We start from the raw sequence: 17,105 nt of genomic DNA, 5'->3' as shown, positions 1-17,105 counted from the left end.
AAAGGGGGTGGGGTTGTGGGAGGGGGGGGGGGGGGGGAGAAAAGGCTTTAGTATGGAGACCAAAACAGGTGGTTACTCATAGTATCTACAACTGTACAGAACAGCTTATCGTGTCACACAGTCATCTGTAGTTTGGACAGGATTACAGTTTGTTTTGTGTGTTCGACATGGGCACAGCCACCTTATTATTTTTAGTGTTCGGACGCGGGGAAAAAAAAAAAAAAAAAAGAGTCTGTGCTTGGTTTACAACCGCTGTTTAAAAAATGAAAAATTAAAAAATAAAAGGCAAACACTTCCCAGGACGCCTGGGCTCGTACTCCGTCGTAGTGTTTACAGACCCTGTCCGAGGTTTGAGTCATAAAAAGATCCTCCTAAGTGCTTCGTTTGCTAACTGCAATAGAAATTCTGCATAATCATAGGCTGGCTATCTCTGCTCGGTATGGCGCAGCACGTCCTGCTCGCTGGTACGCTTCTCTAATCTCAATTTGGCAGATATGACCTCTTTCAAGTGAGCATGCGTTCTCAAGTTTAGGTAATTTCATTTGACCTTTTTTTTTTTTTCCTTTTTTTTTTTAATTTATTTTTTTTTTTTCCTAAAAGAGTACAAATTCAGACCAGATAATTATGTGGGTGTGATAAATGGCTGGGCGAAGTCTGGCTAAAGAAAGAGCTGCATGCCCTGCTGAGCGTTAGTGTTGGGCTTGCCCCAAGGAAAAATAAAAAATGAACAACTAAAACATCATTATCCCAGAATAGAATAAAATAGACTAACATATATTCAGTGATCTTGATATGTCCTTTGATTCTCTAGCTAGCAATTTAAGAGCATAACAGTTGTGGTAAGAGCTTTTATGCTTATGGGAGCATGAACTGGAGCAAACAAACACACATCTCCAAGCTATTGAAATGACACTAAACTTTAGGATTCATGAATATACAAACAAATGAGAACTAGTACATCTTTGTAAATAGTAACCAATACTGCCGGCAGTCTATACGTCTAATAATAAAAATGTTACTTGCCCTCAGGAACAGTATAATCCCTTAAAAAATAGACAACTCATGATAAGACATTAAATGAAAAAAAAAAATACAGCACCTATAAATAAGCAGAATAAAAACCAAACTATAAATGCAAAAAAAATAGCAATAAAACCAAGCTACAGTAAATCATAGTATTACACTACTTTGTGAGAAGATTAATGCAATAGTAACGCATCAAACAGCTTAAAGAAGGGTGTCAGTTGTGCACTAGTAGTGTGTGCAAGTAGATATACGAAATATGACCCCACTCGTTAGAAACGCCCAACGCTCCTCGATCGCTCGCGCACGTCGTGTGTTCGTGCATCCATGCAAACTTACACGCACGCACGCGCACACACACTGGGGGAGAGGGAGGCAGTGGGCTGACAGGCACTGAGGGCTTGTGTAGGACAAGGGAGGGAAGTGATATGCCTTAAAGTTTGTAGTGTTTACAGTAGAATTCAATGCAAAAAACAGACACACACACATCCCTGGATTCAGGATAGACTGGAGAAGAGTGGAAACTACTCACAATCGGTAAGGGTCGGGTGGAGGGTCAGAGGTCGGGGGGAGGTTGGGATGAACTCACTTTGACGGAAAACCAGCAGAAAGTACACGATAATCGAGCTCAGCAGTTCAACTCTGCTCAAACTCGTCTCTTTTTTTTTCTTCTTTTTTTTTTTCAGTCAAGAATCATAATATAAGTCTTAAAATTTTACTGTGTGAATTGACCTCAACCCTGACTGACATGCAGGCAAGTATAAATGCACACAAAAAGAGACACACACACACACACACTCTTCCTGATTTGGCCTATAAAAACATGGTTTGTGAACAGAGAAAAAAAAAGTTTCTTTTTCGTCAGTCGTGCAAACGCACGCAGCTGCGGCGTGCACAACCTAGGAAAAAAGAACAACACGAGACACACGAAGAGCGTCGCCATGTCGGACAGCTACAGTACTACATGGATGCATCGTGTCGCGTCTCGATGACGCAACATTGTTCCGTTCTAATTCACTTGCCTTTTTCTTTTTGTTGCAAATTCTAGCAGTAACTTGTTTCTCTCTTCTGTCGTTTTTGCACTAATTAAAAATGCTTTCCTAAAATTCCCTATTTCGTATTCTTTAGAGTCGATAGACTGTGCAATCTCTTATTGGCAACCTAATTGCAGTATCAAAAACAGATCATCCGTCATCCTAAAAAGAAGAAGGGGGCGAAAGGCGGCAAGAAAAAGTCGCTTCCTTCCTTCCTTCCTCTTCAGATGAGTGCGTAAGTTTGCGAGGAATTAAAACGATCCTTCTGGCCATCACATGGCAGTCAGCAGGACAGGATATGGGACAGAACAGGTCAAAGTTCATTGTCTTATTTCAGTAACCATGGCAGCTCAGCCAGCAGGCTTCCACTACCCTCCAAAGAGCGTAGGAGTGACTTAAAGAAAACACGCTGCTGCCGAGAAGAGACGTACGCACCACATTTAGGTGTATACACACACACACATACACATAAAACACACACACAGGTGCACGCCGACACAATCCCTAACGTACAAACACACACGCAGTGAGTGAAAAAGGCAAAGGGTTTGTAACAGTCACTCTACAGTGTGAAAAAAATGAGGCGTCTCACTGAGTGAGGGGAGGTTTGTGGACACTTGGGAGGTGAGAAGAAGAGGAAAAAAAAAAATCTCCTTTAAGAAAGTGAGAGTTCTTGTAAGAGAGTTTCTGTCTCTATCTATCGTCTATCAGTGTCTAATCACTGTGACAGCTGCTGTGTCAGGCCTTGCCTGTGATACTGAGTCCAGGTTCGAACCCCGGCTGCGGGTCAGACCCCCAGCTCAGGACTGACCAGTTCTGGTGCACCAGTGGCTGGTGATAAGGGGGGGAGGTACAGCAGGGCCAGAGGCCAGCAGGACGGCTAAGTGCTTTTTCTCAGTACAAAAACAAAACAAAACAAAAACAAAAAAAAACTCAGTTACAAAACAAAACAAAACAAAAAACAGGAGAGACAATTCTCTTATTTTGTTCTTCTACGTACTCCGTAAAATCTTCTTTTTAAGGGTTTGCCAACCACTCTTTGTTTCTTTCCATTTTATTTGTGGTTTTTTTTATTATTTTTTTTGGAAAGCTTCTATGCAATAAAAATGGCTGCTGAGCTTGACTTTGGCTGTGACCGCTCTACGACTGGAACAGAGCAGGAGGGGTTTCCAAGGTTAGAGGTCGTGAGGTTATGAGACGGTAAGGACGAGGGGAGGGGTTGGGGGTCGGGGTGGAGCTAGAACTCCCACTCTGACGGGTCCTCTTTGCTGGCGGCCTTCTCCAGCCGGTGGATGATGTTGTTGAGGTTGGCCGCCTTCTTCTTGCGCAGATTGTTGTCCCTGGGGTTTCTGGCGGGGACGTTCGTACTGGAGGCGGAGCTAGTGGAGGACGCCTCCGTGAGGCCGAAGATGCCCAGTCCGCTCTGCACACAGCTGGAGCCCGGCCCAGCCAAGCCCGAGGCGCTGCAGTCCAACTCTGCGGGGGAGTCGTTGGAGCCCCCGGCCTCGGACTCTACCTCCATGCCCTGGTCTTTGCACGCTCCTCTGTGGTCCTCCAGGCCCACACCCAGGCCCTGGCGGGTCTCCACCGTGCCCTCGGACTCCGTCCCGTCGCAGCTGTCCCCTTCCCCTGATTTGGACCCGCGGAGGGACGGAGAGCCCCCCTCGCTGCCGGGCCCCATCCCCCCAGCCGCCTGGATCTCCTCTATGAAAAGCTCTCTTCGGATGCGTGACCTGGAGAAGACGGTTCAAAATATATTTTTTTAATTTAACCACTAACCATGTTCTTAATATTAGGAATACATAAAAATATAAACAAATCTCTCAAATCCCTTTTAAATAAACATCTTCTTGCCTAAAGTGCAGTGACACAGCATTCCCTTAGTGAACGCTTGATCATTTGTAACAGGAGGCATCTGAAACTAAAACCATCAATGTGTGAAAAGCTCAGTTCTTTCTGTTTGATTTAACATCAATACACTGTAGGACTGATCTGTTTATTATTTTTGGATTAAGGGAATAATAATTATATTGTATTTTCTGGGGGTGAAGGTTAAAGGGCTAATTCGATTTTTATTAGGTGAAGCTAAAAACGCCACATGAAGATTTCTGGGTAAAACAAATTTACAGGCAAGTTTATTTGCCATCTTCAGTGCAACTTGTACATATTTTTTGTACAGTTGAGGCTTAATTACGGCTCTGAATACATTGTCTTAATTAATTAATGTATTACTAAGTAAGTTGACGATTATTTCAACTATCGTTTCAACCCTACAAAAACTATTTGGTCAAATGTCCTTTAAAGAAGTCGACCTCATCCTCATTATGACTGGCTGGTTTGCTGACACAGACTGGGATTTAAACGTTCAACTCAATAACACTGAGGTCAGAGTAACTAATAAACGACTTCTTGTTTCCACCCTCCAGCCCAAACAGTTCACCTCAGATACGAAGGAAATCCTGTTGGGATTGTCAGAAATCACTGATGACTCGGCCTGTAAAACCAGCTGAACATTTATTTCTGTGTTTAAAAGTCAGGTTTGCACCAGAAGATTAAAATCTTTAACAGGCCAAAATTAATAGGACAATATGTTTGCAAACCTCCCGTCAGCTTTGTAAAGTCTGATTGAAGCATTGTGTCTCTTGCCAGTTGGCGTTCAGGATTAGATTCAGGACTGACCTGTAGTTATGAAACCAGTTGATGACGGTGCTGGTCTTCAGGTTGAGCTGGGAGGCCAGCTCCTCTATGGTTTTAGGGGAGGGATAGGGCTTCTGCTGATAAGCCTTCTTTAGGGCCTCCTTCTCCTCGGGGCCCAGCACCACCCTGGGCTTCTTCAGCTGCTGCTGGCCCACCGGGCTCTGGGAGCCCTGCATGTAATCGGGCCCCGGTAAAACTCCGTCCACAGAGTGGCTGTCGCTCAGGGAGCTCAGCCGCCTTTTCATGTAAGCTGGAGAAAAACAAAAACACAAAAAGATGAAGTGAATACTTAATATTAATATTAATACTTAAGTATAAACCTATACCAACTGATGGCTAGATGACATTATTAAAAGAGAAAAAAAAAAGGAAAAGGCCAAAAATGTGCTTTACTTATGTACTATATAAATTCTTATACTTTATTCATCTTATTATATATTTATATGCATATAAAAAGAGTATAAATACAAAAAAAGGACAGAAAAACAGGTGACATCATTGCCCAGATGTGTAAAAGTAGATTTTTATAGGAGAAGATCTGCTGAAGAAGCTTTTAACCAAATAGATTTTGTTTTATTGCTTTTGTTATAGGTTCCTTAAAATCTGGTCAAAGATGCCTTAAAGGGGCAGTGCTGGCTATTTTCCAGGCACAATGTGCCACTTTATAGCACCATCAGTTGTTATAAAAATGCTCTGTACATCAAACAGGACTTAAAGGAAATTTGACTTCACAATTTAACACCTTATAGAGCACAAACAAAAAAAAGAAAAAAAAAAAAGAAAGAAGATGAAAATTTGGAAAGATGTTTTTAAAGCGACATGCATTGATTCTCTCCACACCTGACTACAGGTTTCAGTGGCTCATGATGTGATGGAAGGCAGCATCATGTATATGAAAAAGTGCAGAGTGAGAAAGAAAAAAAATTCAAAAAACCCCCACAACCCTCATATTTTTCTGGTATCATGCAGACCGAACTTAAGGTCAAAAAATGACACCAAAGACCTAACAGCTCCAGTAAACCCAGGCACCACTAGATGGTGCTCTCGCCCTTCTCAGCATCTTTACCCAGCAAACAGGCAGCCTGTTTACTCCAGGCACCAGCAGCTGAAAATGAACAGCTCGTGGCAGCTTCAACATGAGGTTGACATTTTCCCCAACCCCGATACACGCTGCCAGATATATTAATGTTTCAGGGGAAGAAACCCCTCAGAGCAAGGTTAGCGCTCTCTGAAAAGTTGCGCGCTGCCTCACAGGGCTGGCAGCGCCAGAGCGAGAGGTCAAATACGGTTAGTCTAGATTAGGTCCATGTCTTTCCTCTGGGCTCCGCTGGTGGTCCGGACCGCTGAGTTATTTTTATTTTTATTTTTTTGGTCAATACTCGGGAGTGCGCTCTCTGATCCAAAACCTCCAGAAAGATGTGAGGTTAGCTTGCCACGGCGGTTCTCGAGTGGTAAAGAGATCCTGGACGGACGGGTTCAAAACCAACGTTTCAGGAGGGAAGTGCTTTAGGTGGGTTGTCGGTAGAGTCGGGGGTGAGGAGGCAAAGTCTGCTGGCTTTGTAGGTTTTTAACAAATCCCACCACCAGAGGATAATGCAGCACGACGGAGCGACAGAGAGAGCGACGCGCTTACGAATGATGGGCAAAGGGAAAAAAACAAAAAAAACAAAAACACAAGCCTATAGACACTGATGATTATTATGATGATGACGATGATGATGAAGAAGAGTGCTGATGAGTGTGAGTAAGCAGCCCTGCGGCGGTCCCCGAGCTGTCACATCCAATACAGGATGTGATGTCTGCGGCCCTGATTGGTACAGACAACACACCAAGATGACTGTGATCTGCACAACATGCTCTGCTGTCCTGCACAAAGGATAGCGTGTGCGTGTGCCATTGTGTGTTCCTCCTAATGTATTTATAAAAATAAACACTCCGATGACCACATCTCTGTGACCTTTTTTTTCTTCTTTTTTTTTTTTTTTTTTGTTTACTAGTTTTAAAAAAGGAATTTCTTTGCCGTCTGTCTTTGAGCTTCTGCTGCTTCACCTTTCTTCTCCAGGCGCTTCATGTCCATGAGCTTCTCCACGCTGTGCGGGTCCTGGAGCCACAGCTGCATCCGGACAAATGGCTCCCGGCCCTTCAGGCTCAGCTTGTGCCAGGGTTTAGGCCTGGCCAGCAGGTCTGAGACAGAACCCTGAGTCAGACCCAGGATGGTCTCCCCGAACAGTCGCTGACCTTGTGGAGGAAAAGGGAGAAAAAAAAAAAAAGGTTTGTTTTCAGACACAACATTCGGTGTATTTCATGTGTTTGTGCACTTTTTCCATGACAAAATTTAAGCACATTTACCAAGGTAAGTTTTCAAACTTTTCCAGCACCACACTTTGGAGATAAAAACAACAAATCAACGAGAGGCGACAGTTTCAATTTGCTAAAATGTGACATCATTTATTACTGAGAATGTCTTGTTATAGTTTTCTAAATAGCAGGGACAACGTAGACTAAAATATAACAACACTTTATGGTTTGAAATGTTACACAATAAACCCGATTGGTCTTAGAACAAGACACCAATTTACCAAAAAAAAAAATGCCCCCAATTTTAATAACTCTGTGTAACGAATAAAATATCAGAGAAGTACGCATATCAAAAGTGTGTGGTTTGAATATCAAGCACTTTATACAGAAATCAGCACTTTCCAAATCTTGAAAACAAAGAAATTCAAGCACTTTCAAGGATTTCAAGCACATGTATGAGCCCTGTTTACGTGATAAACACAATATAGTGCTTAGTAATGGTGAGGAGGAAGGAAAACGACGCATGCAAATATTTTTACAAATCAAAATGTGAGAAGCGTGGCTTTGTTCAGCGTCCTTTACTTTGATACCCCAAAATGAAACCCAGATGTCACAGAACTGGTGCGTTTATGTGTAATTTAATCTCAGCTTAAATCCAGATGTTCATATTGGCTACTACACAATCAGATTTGTACAAAGTGTTGACGAAAGCAAATAAACTGTTTTATGAATTGTCTGTGTTTTCAGTTTGATTGATTTGAGTGAGATCAGAATAATGAATTATCAAACATGTCTGCAGTTAATTATTACACTGGTTTTTCACCAATTAATAATCTGTTAAGTCATATTTGATTACATCAACCCGTCCAGGGACTGCAGGTGGAAATTAGCTGTTTGTGCCATAACCCGGCACCAACCTTCAAAAAGGTTAATGAAATGTTGGTACTTTTGTCTCTGTGTAAATAAAACTGTAAACAGTTCTGTGGAGGCTTCACAGGTTTGCTAGGAATCATAATTTAGAGAAGAAACGGCTTCACGAAGACCAAGAAACACAGCAAAACATGCAACTAGAGCTTTGGAAAGGAATAAACTTATATTCACCAACACTCCTTATCCAGTCTGACTGAAACTGACCTATCTCCAAAGCAGAATGTGCAAAAGCGGGTAGAGAAAGAAAGATTTGTGGCTGGTATTGTCATGTACGTTGACACCACCAAGTTTCAACTTTGCGAGCGACAATAAAAGCAGAACACACTTCCCAGATTTTGCTCTGCAAGAAACAATGAAAACCATTTAGCAATCTTTCTTTCACTCTTATGCACTGCTTTAGGCCAGTTCATCACGTAAAACTCAAAGAAAACCCATAAAAGCTTGAATTTCTATGTGAAAAAGTTCAACAGGGTTCAACATTTTCACAAAAAAAAAAAAAAAAAAAAAAAAAATCAAATCCTGTGTTTCTTACCGAGGTTATTATCAGTTAGCACCTCCTTAACCTTCTTGGTAATGGCGTACGTGTCGAGCTCGGGAGACATGGCGACCATCTCCTGGATGCTGAGGCCAGAGTGGCCCGGTAGGGGCAGCGGCGTGCCGGGCTGGGACTCCCCACCCGAGGGGTCTTCAGACAGCGGCTTGAGGCCGGAGGACTGCGAGGCGAGGGGGTCCCCGGCCAGACCGTTGACGGACTCCTCGGCCGAGCTGAGCGGCGACTCGGGAGCGGGGCTGCAGCTCGCCGACGTCTTGGGAGTCCCCTCTGCTTGAGCGGAACGGACAGGGTGACAAAGACCATGCAGTTCAGGTGACATGTTGCATTATGTGTGTGCAGAGTTTCATCTCTGCAATGAATTTAAGATTTCCGTAAAAAAAAAAAAAAAGCATTAAAAAAGGTGCTTTAGTTTTCGGTTTGAAACCTTTTTTTTTTTTTTTTTTGGCTTCCTCCTCTCATTCCTTCATGTATCTGTGTAGTGCTGCTGCGCCGCTCAGCAGGCTGGAAGAGAGCAGTCATGAGGAGCTGTCAGTGTACATTAGCTGCTGTTTACACCCCCAGAGAGAAAAAGAGACCCACGCGCGCGCACACACACACACGGCGCTGCCATCTGGCGCTGCAACACTAACTTGTCTATGACATGACAAACCAGCAGCTTGCTGGCTGACACTGCCACAGAACTGGGGATGTGGAGGGAGAGCAGGGGGGATGGTGGAAGCCAGGAGCAGGAGGAGGGCGGAGTGAGTGACAGGCTGACAGTAACAACTAGCCACTAGCGCTAATCGGCGTCAGGTGACGGTGTTGGGTCAGGTGAGGAGCATGCGGACCGCGGGTCGGGATCGGCTCACCTTGGTTCTGGGCTTGCGGGACGTGCGTGTTCTGCGCCTGGTCGCCGTTGAGCCACGTCTGCATGCGGAGGTACGACGGCTCCCTGCTCCTCTGGTTCAGCTTGTTCCAAGGTTTGTGTCGAGTTAAAGTGTCGCTCAATATTCCCTGCAACACACGGTGAAAGAACAGCTCAGTCACGTCGGCGAATCCTGCAGGGTTTCCCGTCGCCGTATTCCGTTAAGACATTTCAGACTTTTCCCAGATTCTCATTTCAGGAGGAGCGGTCAAGTTTAGGTAAACGGAGAAGCGGAGAGGTAAATAGATAGATGGAGAGACAGGCTAATGGATGGATAAATAAACAGAAATACAAACAGATGGATGGATAAATAAATAGCTGGATAAAGTAACAGACTGATTAAAGCTGGAACGGTTAATCAAGATGGATCAATTATTGAAGTAACTGTCAGCTAATAAAGTGACCAATTAATTGTTACATGGTATAGATTTGCTAAAAGACACTGAACAACACAGGAAGAGGAATAATAAAACTGTACAAAATAGATACATACATGGACAGAGAGACTAATACAACAACACATGGTGGAGGAAACCAAAACCAGAAGTATAGATGAATGGAGTGATTCACAGATTGGAAAGATGGATTGATATGAATGGTAAGATTGAGAGAGAGAGAGACAAACTTCTGACAAAGACATTGTGACTGGAAACGAAGTTTGAACTACTGCATTTTTCCACTCAATTGTCTTTTCCTACAACCACACAGACTCTGAACAACTCAAATAAAGTTTCATAAATTCTCCGGTCAGTGAAGGAACTCTGACTTCACATCAGGAGGAGGACACCCTTCTCGGCTCTCACCTCTTTGGAGTCCTCCTGGTTGTGGTTCTCCTCTCCCACCTGGCTGGACATGGCCCTCCGGTGGTCCGAGTGCATGTTGCTCCACCACTGCTCCCTCCAGTAGCCCCCTCCCATGGCGCTCCCGGGGCGGCCGGAGCCCTCCGAGGGCCGGCCCAGCCTGAACGTGCCGTCGGCCGACATGTCGATCCCTGAGGAAGCCCGGCCGTCTCGTTTCCCGCCGGAGCTGAAGTCCAGCACTGGAGACGGGGACGGAGGCGAGGACAGGTGGGAGCTCGGCGGCTTCTTGAGGGAGAGCGCCAGGGAGTTGTAGGGCGGCAGCGGGGCGGTGAGGGACGAGCCCAGGATGTCTCTCTGAGACAGAGACGCGGAGGAGGAAGACGCAGACGAGGCTTTGAGGATGGGCTCCAACGCCGCCTGCTGAGCCTCCATCTCCCTGCGCGCCTGCTCCAAGATGGAGCGGATGGCTTCGTCCGATCCGCTGCCCCCGCCGCCTCCTACGCCGCCTCCGCCCCCTCCTTTTAGCCCCATGTAAGACGGCTGAGCGTGGGACAGGTCTATTAAAAGCAGAGGAAATGGGCAGTCAGGAGAGACACGGGCGCAGCGGCCGTCTTTAACGCTCCGGTTACCGGGGAGATGAGGAAATAAAGGAGAACTCACCAGCTTTCTGCACCTGCAGCTCTCTTTTGGCCTGTTCCAGGATGGACTTGATGGCTTCATCCGAGCCCGCCTCCGGGGTGCGGACGCGAGCCGTGATGTTACCTGTAAGGGACAGAGGGTGGGGTGGGGGGGTCAGGTGGGGACAGGAAAAGACGACATGAGGCGTCAAGAATAAAACAGGAGGATACAACCAGCAGAATGAATAAATATTCACTACAGATGCAGCTCTGCAACTCGGATCATCATCAAAAAGTTTATCTCAGCAATTCAGTTCGAAAGTGAAACTTGGATTCAGAACAAGCAGAGTGATCAGTTTTAAACATTTATTTCTGTGATTACGGTGCGTAATAATAAAAACCCACATCTCTGGCTTGAAGAAAGCCAATCAAAAACGACTGAGTCTGGTCAGTCTACGCCTGGTCAGGGCTCCTTTTGCTTCAAGCACTTTCAGTCAAATCCAGCAGAGGTGCTGCTATGCTCGGCCGTGTGAGCAGAAAAATAAAAGGAGCGTCTCTGTAAAGCTCATCAACAAAAGTGAAGCACGAACGCTACAAAAACACAAAATCTTACCAAGTATTTTTGGGTTTAGTTTCTTGCCGGAAATTTCTTAAAACACTTGAAATTCACATAACTTTTTGGCAAGACATGCAAGCGTGTTTTAAGTGTGTAACTTCCTTAATACTGACAAAAAAGTTCTAGTTCCACTGGCAGATTATTTCACTTATAACGAGACATTTTCCCCATATTGTTAGTGAAATAATCTGGCAGTGGAACTAGTACCTTTTTCATCGATATTAAGGAATTATTTACTTTAAAAAAGCTCCCATTTTTTGCTGAAAAGTTACTTGTAAGTCTGTTTTGCCTTATTTTAAGTGTACTAAGGTATTTGCACTAGAAACCAGGCCTGAAATCCTTGGCAACATTTTGGTTTTGCAGTGAAGCTGCTATGAATTTTTATGGCCGATAGCTGTGCTGCCTTTAGACATGATGGAATGCTGAATTGAAATTAAATCCGTAAATTTATATAAATCTGAAAAGAGAACTGTGTCAAACGGTCCAGTTCTCTTCTAGCTAGTTCAGCTATGACTTTGTTGCCGGTACTGGAGAGGCAGAACGAAAGGAGCAGACCGACTGTGGCTCCTTTAGCAGTTTGTCCTCAACAGTTTTTCCTATCACCCAACTTTCCCTTAATGTGCTTAAATGCATCACTCTTCTTTAAGATGCCTTTTTATGGCTCACCCTGTGCGTGGAGGGTGTCCTCTGCATGACCGTGAGGGCCAAAGCAGAACACGTCTGCTCTTTTCTCTCATGCAGTATTCAACTTTTCTGAGAAACTCCATTTTGAATTTCCATCAGCTGTAAGCCAAACTCAAAATGAACTAATTCTTGAAATGACTTGTACCGTGTTGAACACGGTGATGTGGATTTCAAATTTTATTGTGATATTTTGTGGTACCGTCGCGATGACAATATTAGTGATGCAAGATATTATCAATGCCAGCATTCAGCATCAGGCGATATTAGTCTGATAACTAAGATATTAACAGATATTTGCTTTTTATCTTGTTTCCAACATATAAAATATTGGCAAATATCAGTAGTAAAAGCAATATCAACATCGGTCATCCATATCAGCCTAAATTTTTATTTGGTGTGTCAAAAAATTCTGGAAAAAAAAAAAAAAATGCTTCTTTTTTAAAAACTTTTTTCCTTTTTTTTTTTTTTTTACTTTTTCCCCTGTGACTAGATGGCATTTATAGTGCCACAAACAAAAATAATGCCCTTGAAAAACATTTCCATTTGAAACAGGCGTATTCCTGCCACTATCTGAAAAAATAAGTGTGATTTACATCAATAAACTGTCCACAGTAACAAGATTTACTCATATTTTCAAATTTACTGAAATTTGTCATGGAACAAACAGAAGAGAAAATTTTAAAAAATAGCTTATTTAACATAGTATCAAGAAAACGTTCACGATAATTGATAAACGATACGATAAATGCCCACCCCTGATGTTGAATTGATCTATATGAGAGTTTCATTTTTTTGAATAAAATTACTGAAATAAATTATCTTTTTGATGACGTTCTGATTTAACTGATAGGCGCCTGCATTTCACAACACAAAGACCAACATTCCCAACACTGAACTGCACAGCGACGGCACTGGAGAGCGCCCCTACGTCTCCCCGTGTGGAGTGCACACACATGCACACTTCGGCGAATAAAAACACTCCCCACAGAACAACAACTACCAATAAAAGGCCTAAATACACATGCTGGGTTTTTCCTTTGACGCAAGTCGCTGGAACTGTGCGGTTGCCTTCAAGGCACATTTACATCTGTATGCCTGCCTGCAATTAATAAACGGCGTCACACACTCATACGCACACACACGCGCGCGCACACACACACACACCATGGATGCGGTTTACTCCAACACAAACATGCCACACAGACACAAACGTGCCAGAATCTCTGCATGTGGACGGGACAGACCTGTGTGTGAAGGTGTATCGGAGTGGGTTCTCCGCTTCGGAGCGTCCTGAAACACTCGGCTAAGCTGGGGCTGGCCTGAGCCCTCTGTTAAAAACAATACACCACACACTAAGTTACAGCACTTTGGTGTTGCTTTGTGTCTTCTTTTTTTTTTTTTTTCTACAGCTATACTACATGGTGCCACACAGCGTCCTGCACGTTGCTCCGCCTGATGGACATTATGAAAAAGGTGCATCTCTATAAATAATAATATCACTAAAAAGTGATTTTAGAATTTCATTTGTTGCATTTCAAATCATTTTGAGGATTACGGCTTACAGCGAATAAAAACCAAAACGTCCAGTTTCTCAACGAAATGCCACTTTAGGTGGTTTCACTGGGTTAAAATTGAGATTTCCCAGTAAGTATTCAGGCATTTTGAAGGACTTTCACTTTTCCCAAACGATATAGATCTTATAACCAGGCCTGTCGCATTAACGCATTTAGCCGAATGATAAATTGTCCCAGTAAAACCATTTTCAAGTAATATAATGAAAATGGCATAATAATGCAAGATCACCCTCTGAAAGATCAACAGACTGGAAGTGGAAGACTTTTTAGATACACAAGGAGCAGCTCAAGATCCAAAAACGACAAATAAAGACAGAAATAAAATACACACACAAACAAAAATCATAAATGGATTATAACGTCTGTAAATAAAACTGCTCTCCAAAAAAATATCCGGAGTTTATTTTAATTTATGATGCAACTAATTGATTCATTGCTTATTGTGACAGGCTTACTTATAACCAAGATCCTACAGCTGAAGGAGAAAGGGGAGGTGGTTGTGATGATCAAACGAAAATGTTGATGATCAGCATCAACGATATCACAATGTTTTGTTTTCCGAGAAAAGTTGGAGCCGAAAACAATCATCGGACCGACTGCTGACTTTACAGTCGTCTCTGCACCAGGCGTTGAGTAGAAGTAAAAAAATAAAAATAAAAATGTAAAAGTAAATTATGGATTTCATTTGCGAAAGAAGTTGCCAAAGAATAAAGGAAAAGTTGTGATGGAGACGTCGCACAGCTTGGATGACGAGTCCCTCCAGAGAGGATTTAAGGAGCTTCTAAAGACTCAACACTGAGACAAAATAAAGCTCTTTCTCTGTTTTATGGGGAGATTTGATTACTTTTTACCTTACTATTATTATAAGTACTGCTTCTTTTTTTTTACATTATTTTTACAGCACATTGTTTTAAAATGCTTTATAAATAAACTGATACTGCCTGCTGGTGTTGGTCTTTATACAGGTAAGATTTCATTTCAGCGAACGTCATGCTTCTCTTTCACGAGAAGCTTAACCAGTATGGTAATTTTTCAATTTTCAATGTAGCTTCTTGTTGGCTGCGAGCCAAAATCTAAATTCTGAAATTATTTTTTTTATTTATTTATTTTTTTACAATTTTTCAATATGATAATTGTATTTATTGAGATGCCCCTGTGAACGCGCTGACGTTTAGCACCTGTGGGCGGAGCAGTGGTTAAACTCCTGCCTGATGAAAGCCACGGCAGAAACGGACTCTGGCTGAAGCAGAGGTAGACAAAGTGCAGGTTCGGTTTATAATACTTTTTGTTCCACCGAGGCCACCTTCAATCAGAAATGTTCTGATGCGTTAAGAAAAGCAGGCCCGGGCTAATCGAATCTACCCCGCAGTTAACAGTACATCCCTGCCTTCCTCCTGGTTCCCTACCGATCAATACCATTGATGTGTGAAAGGTTTCTGTATTGATCACAATAGCGAGGAGAGGCTCTTGGGATCGGTGTGTGACTAGGAACTCATTCAGTACACACAGGTGTGGGACAGCACAGGAGGCGGGAGGCAGAAAGACAAATGAAAAAAAAAAGAAGAAAAAGCTAGTCTGTATCGACAAGCTGATCAATAGCTCTGCACACACACACGCATACACACACACACAGAGATCCATTAAAGCACATGTGTCAAACTCAAGGCCAGGGGGCCAAATCTGGCCCACCATAGTTTTATTTTTATTTTTTATTTTTATGTGGCCCTCTAGACTTCAGAGGTGGTTTAAACCTTCAAGATGACAGTTGTGAGCTTAAATCTTTTTATCAATTAAAATTACATCAGTCAGTCCGTCCAGTTTCATCGTGATTCCACAATCGTGGAAATTCATGCAGAAATCAGCAAATCCCTGCACTTTTTCCACATCAGTTCACTCAGTGCGAAAAAGTGCAGCGACTCGTTTTTTTTTTGTAAATTTTCAGCAAAAGTGATCAGACATCGGGTTAAAGTGATACTAATTCTCACCTGCAGGTGGCAGTACTTCTTACTACTATGACTACAACACTGCCACCTCAGTCTGGTTGATGCAAAGTTAATAGTACGATCGATGTGGCGACTAACATAAAGTTCTATTTACCATTATAAGTAAGCACAAATATCACATAATGTCTTGCAAATATTTAAGTTTGATTCCAAAAACAAAGCAAAATCCTGGAGGGACTGATCAGTGTGAACATATGTTCAATGTTTAATGTTAAAAGAGGCAGTGTTACGCATTTCCCAGGCACATTGTGCCATTTTATAGCACAATCACTTGATTACCTTCAGTCGTTCTAAAAATCATAGTATGCAGACAGACTGTTAATAGTGTTTTAACAGTTTGTTGATGAGTTTTATCAATGCCTTTTGGCACAAATGGCCCTTTGAGAACATTCATAATCTAGATACAACACCAAAATTAAAATGAGTTTGACACACACTAACCTCTCTGTCGCCCCTGGATGCTCCGCAGTGCCAGGATGTTCTGCTCGTCGGCCAGGAACTGCCTCATCTTGTGGAAGGGCTCCTTCCCCCGGATGGTCAGCTTGTTCCAGGGCTTGGGTCGGGCCAGGATCTCGCTGACCGAGCCCTGAGAGAGTCCCAGCACGTAGTGGCCGAACACTCGCTGGCCAATGTTGTGCTTGATCAGCTGCTCTTTCACCTGCCGGGCGATCTCCGCCGTGTCCATGTCCTCCCCGTCCAGGACGCCGCCGCCAGCGGTGGTGGCGTCCGAGTGGCTGGGTGACGGCGACGGGGCGCCGCCCGCCGTGCCGCTCCCGTTGACGGGAGCCATATCGGGGCTGGCGGGGGGCGGCTGGGGACTGCTGGCCGCCAGCGGGACGGCGGCCGACGCCGAGCCGGGGGTGGAGGTAGGGATGGAGCTGAGCGCCGGGGTGAAGGGCGTGAACAGCAGGGCGCCGCTGTGGATCCCCGACGAGTCCTGCAGAGCTTTGGAGTAGAACGTTTGGAGGAGCTGCCGCTGAATCAGAGAGTTCAGCGCCATCTTGCTGCCGACCAGGGGGAAGACGGGGGAGTACAGCTCCTGTCCGATGCCCGTCGGGGTGAAGGGTGGGGCCTCGCTGCTGACGGCGGCGGCGTTCAGGGGGTCTACGTGAGCGCGAGATAAGGGGTGTTGAGAGGAAGAGGATGAAGGGAGAGAGGGCTCGCTGTTGACGCCGTCCTCCTTCGCTGCGGACTCTTCTGTCCCTTTCCGCCCGGCTGACCCTACAAGAAAGGTCAAAACACAATGCATTATGGGGGAGTCAACAAAAAAGGGGGTTCCAAAACAAGAGAGAGCAAAAAAAAAAAAAAAAAAAAAAAATAATTTTTTTGGGGGTTTTTTTTTTTTTTTTATTAAGGTCTTTTTTTTTTTTTC

At 43.9% G+C, this 17,105-nt stretch overlaps 1 protein-coding gene across 6 annotated transcripts in view; it reads right to left on the bottom strand.

Moving 5' to 3' along the window:
• The window catches only part of cux1b (cut-like homeobox 1b), a 116,551-nt gene that overhangs the window by 11,228 nt on the left and 88,218 nt on the right, over window positions 1-17,105 (bottom strand). For 2 of the 6 annotated variants that reach the window (XM_015049369.1, XM_015049367.1), the window contains exons 15-23: window positions 16,175-16,954; window positions 13,401-13,484; window positions 10,900-11,001; window positions 10,243-10,796; window positions 9,384-9,528; window positions 8,515-8,805; window positions 6,804-6,992; window positions 4,737-5,004; window positions 3,129-3,790 (exon numbers count right to left, since the gene is read on the bottom strand). The exons of 1 other annotated variant lie outside the window; for it this stretch is intronic. In XM_015049369.1, coding sequence (XP_014904855.1) covers window positions 3,295-3,790; window positions 4,737-5,004; window positions 6,804-6,992; window positions 8,515-8,805; window positions 9,384-9,528; window positions 10,243-10,796; window positions 10,900-11,001; window positions 13,401-13,484; window positions 16,175-16,954 — 2,909 coding nt within the window. In that variant the 3' untranslated portion in view covers window positions 3,129-3,294. Of the gene's footprint in view, window positions 1-3,128; window positions 3,791-4,736; window positions 5,005-6,803; window positions 6,993-8,514; window positions 8,806-9,383; window positions 9,529-10,242; window positions 10,797-10,899; window positions 11,002-13,400; window positions 13,485-16,174; window positions 16,955-17,105 lie in introns of those variants that run through there. 3 more of the 6 variants (XM_015049368.1, XM_015049370.1, XM_015049371.1) reach the window with 3 other exon arrangements.

This window comes from Poecilia latipinna, unplaced genomic scaffold (assembly GCF_001443285.1).
Source record: "Poecilia latipinna isolate Pla-1442-1.1 unplaced genomic scaffold, P_latipinna-1.0 Scaffold943, whole genome shotgun sequence".
In the NCBI taxonomy this organism is placed as follows: Eukaryota; Metazoa; Chordata; class Actinopteri; order Cyprinodontiformes; family Poeciliidae; genus Poecilia; species Poecilia latipinna.
The sequence above is the reverse complement of the archived record's forward strand: the minus strand, read 5'-3'. Positions and strand labels throughout refer to the sequence as shown.